The 3,822-nt window shown below is 60.8% G+C and overlaps 1 protein-coding gene across 1 annotated transcript; it reads right to left on the bottom strand.

Moving 5' to 3' along the window:
- Positions 1 to 258: 258 nt before the first annotated feature.
- Positions 259 to 3,482, bottom strand: Evx1 (even-skipped homeobox 1). The gene is made up of 3 exons (XM_036180480.1): positions 3,056 to 3,482; positions 1,306 to 1,568; positions 259 to 798 (listed from the first exon to the last, which is right to left on the bottom strand). The coding sequence occupies exons 1-3, from the start codon at positions 3,480 to 3,482 to the stop codon at positions 259 to 261; spliced, it is 1,230 nt and encodes a 409-aa protein (XP_036036373.1).
- Positions 3,483 to 3,822: the final 340 nt, after the last annotated feature.

Genomic DNA, 3,822 nt, shown 5'->3' with positions numbered 1-3,822 from the left:
TTGGGTGGAGAATGGCAAAGACTGGCCTCCCCAGGGGAAGCTCTCACAACCTCTGCTTTCCAACCCCATCCCTGCTCCCAAGCAGCGACGGCCACTGCCGCCTCCGGGGCTCCTGGATCCTCTAGGCCGAGTCCTTGGTGGTACCCTCCCCTTTCCCCTCTGCATCTGGGAAGAGGGGTAGCAGGTGGGACGCTGGAGGAGTCCCGAAGGCCCCCCACCCCCATGGCGTCCTGCAGCCGGCAGCCCGAGGGCAACCCCTTATCTGGTGAGGGGCACCTCCTCTCTCTGGTCCAATGCCACCGAGGAGGCCTTGCTAAGCACGGAGGGGGCGAACGTGAGGAAGGAGTCCGAGCGGGAGGTGGAGGCACAAGTGAAGTCCGAAGCTGCGGCGGCCCGCGGGGCCAGCCCATTGGCCGGGCTGCTGTGGCAGGCAAGGCAGGAGCAGGGGCCACCGGTCGAGGCGCCCAGTCCGTGCGCTGGGCCGGGGTACAGCGGTGGGTGGCGGAAGGCGCACAGCAGTTCGGGTCGCGGGTAGGGCTGTGACAGCACGCGGAACGTGTCAAGAGGGCGCAGCGGGCCACTGAAGGGCGAAGCGGCGGCCGAGGCCGCGGATGCTGCCCCCAGGCCCACCGGCGAGTAGTAGGGCAGGGGCAGGTGCGACGGGAAGGGATAGGGCAAGCCGCCCGCGGCCGCCGCGTGGCTCATCATGTACGTGTAGAAGGCGGGGTCCGCCGGGTGCGGCCACGTCATGGCCAGCCGCTGACGCTTGTCCTTCATGCGTCGGTTCTGAAACCATACCTGGGGAGAGGAGAGGAGGAGCGGGGTGGACGGCTGCAAGAGGCCCAGGACCAACTCAGGGTGGGTGTAGGGAAGCAATATCCACAGGGCAGGGAAGAGCCAATACCAACTCCGGCTGAACAAGGGCAGGGCCACCCACCACCGCCATCCCAGATTGAAACCCTCGGAAGGAGAATTGGGGACTCATTCGTCCTGCCCACCGCGAGTGAGGATGCAAGTAGTACGGCCTGCCTCCATTGGTCTGAGGGGGTAAAAGGCATTTCCTCCCATTTACGGCCCATGTTATCCCTGTCCTTCGAGACACTTCCTTATCACTCACAGTCACCTGCCTCGACAGTGTATTTGCCTAGGAAAAGGACTGGATCACCTCGTGGCAGCAGTAGCTGCCTTGGGACTGTCAAGGGGCAACTCTGCGTGTCCCAGATTGGAGAGCCCAGGCCCAGACTCCCCCATTTCCTCCTGCTAACCCGGGTATATCCCCGCCTCGAGCGCCCTAGCGCAGCATACCTTGATGGTAGTTTCAGGAAGGTTTAGGGCCGCGGCCAGCTCGCATCTCCTCGGCCTTGATACGTAGTTCTCCCGGTAAAACTCCTTCTCCAGCCGCGCAATCTGCTCCCGGGTGAAGGCAGTGCGGTATCGGCGCATCTGGTCACTGGCACTGCAGGCCAGGGTGCCTTGGGAGCCGCTGCCGCCGCCGCTGCCACCGTTGCTTTTGGGGGCCTCGCTGCCACTGTTAGGACTGCCGCCGCCCAGTGCATCGGAGCCTGACCCTGCATAGAAGCCCAGAGCACACAGGTGGACACAGAGACACAACACAAACAATGCTGACTTCAGACTGGGGGAGGGACATTAGGAGAACCCTTAAGCTACTTCAAGTCACTGGTTGGGGGGGGGGGGGCTCTGGAAGCTTCAGGCGGGAGTTCTTGGATGATTGGAACAGAAAGGGCTTGGAGCAGGCTTCAAGTGGCTGTTTGGAAGACCTGTACCTCAGGCATGCTGGGTCTCTTCGCTCCCAGTCCTTCTCCCTCTTGCTCCTGGGCACAGTAAAGGGCATACTCTCTGAGCTCTCTGCTCATGTTGGCAGGGATGGAACACTATGAACTCTCGAGGTTAATGCATTGTAGATTGTTGGGCATGTGGTGGGCTTGGGTGTGTGCCAGAATTCCAGCACAGGAGTGAGAGCGTGCTGGGTTGCATGTATTGCAGGAGTGGTATATTTGAGCATAGGCTGTGAGGACATGATATGGTAGAGAATCCGGGCTAAGCTGATGATACGATGGTAGGGGATGGAGGTGGATTCTCAGCAAGGTAGGGTTGGCTGCCATGGCCTAGATGTAGGTGCAAGCCTTTCCCACCCATTCTCACGGCTTTGTGGAGGTGTGTCTACTAATGGGCTCCTGCTCCCCGCTCTTTTTCATTCCTAGGAGTCGATATTGTTGGTATCTACAGAGAGGCACCCTTCTGCGCTGTCCACCCCCGCTCCCATTAGCCCCTGGTGAGAAGGAGTTCTGTAGTCAAAGTACCAACCCCTTAGACCCACCCCAGAGAAGGGTGGGGCTCTAGCCCCCTGCAGCTGCTTTTCCTTTGGGTGGAGAAGTGAGACAGAGAGAAAGGGGGAGGGGGAGGGCCCAATCCCCCGCCTTTTCAAATGCAACCGGAGACCAAAGGCAATTAGACCATTGGGACCATTTCCGACCTGGCGCCGCCGGCCCGGGAAGTGACAAGGTAATTTGGACCTCTGACCGACGTGCAAACTGGTCCTAGGGCTGCAGCACTCTGGAGACCAGAGTCCGCCACGATTTTACGGTCCTTTATATACTCTTGGCTTCCGCGTCTCCTGTGCCTTGCACCCCTCCAGTCACAAATTGCCCGGACTAGCGTTTGATCTTGTCCTACCCGATGGAAGGTGTCTTCCAGGCTCAGCTGAATCATTCCCACAAAACTCTGGGGGTCTGGGGGGGGGGGTGCGTTTTGGATCCCTCAAGCCTAGGACTGTGTCAACCCTGACATACGTCCAAGGCACAGCTGTCAGTCACTTTCAGTCCCACCAATGCGATAACACAAGAGACCCCCACTACACACACACACACACACACACACCAAGGTGCAGAAAGCAAAAGAGTTGTTCAGGTGCCCCCCACCCCCACCCCAGCCATCCTGCCCCAAGGGAAAGGAGTATCTTCCACCACCTGCCCTGAGATGAAGTAAAGTGTGGGCGCAGTGGGCTGACCGAGGAGCGGAGGGGCAAGGTGGCTACCTTTGCTGTGCTGGTACTCGGCGTTCCCGGTGGCGCAGTCCGGGGTGCAGCTCACCTCGATTTCTTCATAGAAATCCGATTCGGTGTCTGAGCTACTGGGTTGCCCTTGGCCAGAGAGGCTGTCCGCGGAGGAGACTGGGGGTCCTGGACCAAGCACGGCCGCTCCTGCAGACCGTGGCTCGGCGCCCAGCCCTGCAGCACTGCCTGCTAGTCCATCGACCGGCTCCTCCTCCGGGCCTCCCCCGCCACGCTCCCGGGCAGTCGGAGGGCCGCCTCGCGGGCTCAGGCAAGCGTGGGGCACCATCTTCTCTGGAGGTTCAGGCAGCGGGCTGCTCACGGCTTCGGACAAATTAGAGACCCTCTTACCAACCAGAGTGCCAAGCTGACCCCCATCCAGAAACATAACCATGTCCTTTCGGCTCTCCATCCCCGGGCTCTCCGGAGGGGGGAGGGGGGAAGCCCCCAAGTAAGCTCCTAACCCCAGGCTCCCTGGGATCTTGGCTGAGAAAAGGAGCTAAAGAGGCCAGGAGCCTGGGAGGGCGCCGAGTAGCCCCAGCGCGCTGTCGACGGCGACCGCGGAGATGGCAGCGGGGAGCTAGGGTCACCTTGTGATGCGAGAGCTCCTCTGTGCCGCACCGCCTCTGGGAGGAAGCCCCATTGCCCTCTTCTTTCTAAGCTGTCATCCTCCTGCTGCAATCGTCATTACAGTACCGCTGGTGACGCCACTCGGCGAACGCAAGTGGATAAATAGAAACGTCTGCCACAGC

The sequence above is a fragment of the Onychomys torridus genome, chromosome 3 (genome assembly GCF_903995425.1).
Source record: "Onychomys torridus chromosome 3, mOncTor1.1, whole genome shotgun sequence".
Taxonomy (NCBI): Eukaryota; Metazoa; Chordata; class Mammalia; order Rodentia; family Cricetidae; genus Onychomys; species Onychomys torridus.
The sequence above is the reverse complement of the archived record's forward strand: the minus strand, read 5'-3'. Positions and strand labels throughout refer to the sequence as shown.

What these genes read in the sequence shown, in the direction of transcription:
- Evx1 (XM_036180480.1), bottom strand. Translation starts at nt 3,482, where the DNA reads ATGGAGAGCCGAAAGGACATGGTTATGTTTCTGGATGGGGGTCAGCTT. An exon ending in CGAGTACCAGCACAGCAAAG is followed by an intron (nt 1,569 to 3,055) that starts GTAGCCACCTTG and finishes GCTTCTATGCAG; the next exon opens with GGTCAGGCTCCGATGCACTG. An exon ending in TTCCTGAAACTACCATCAAG is followed by an intron (nt 799 to 1,305) that starts GTATGCTGCGCT and finishes TCCTCTCCCCAG; the next exon opens with GTATGGTTTCAGAACCGACG.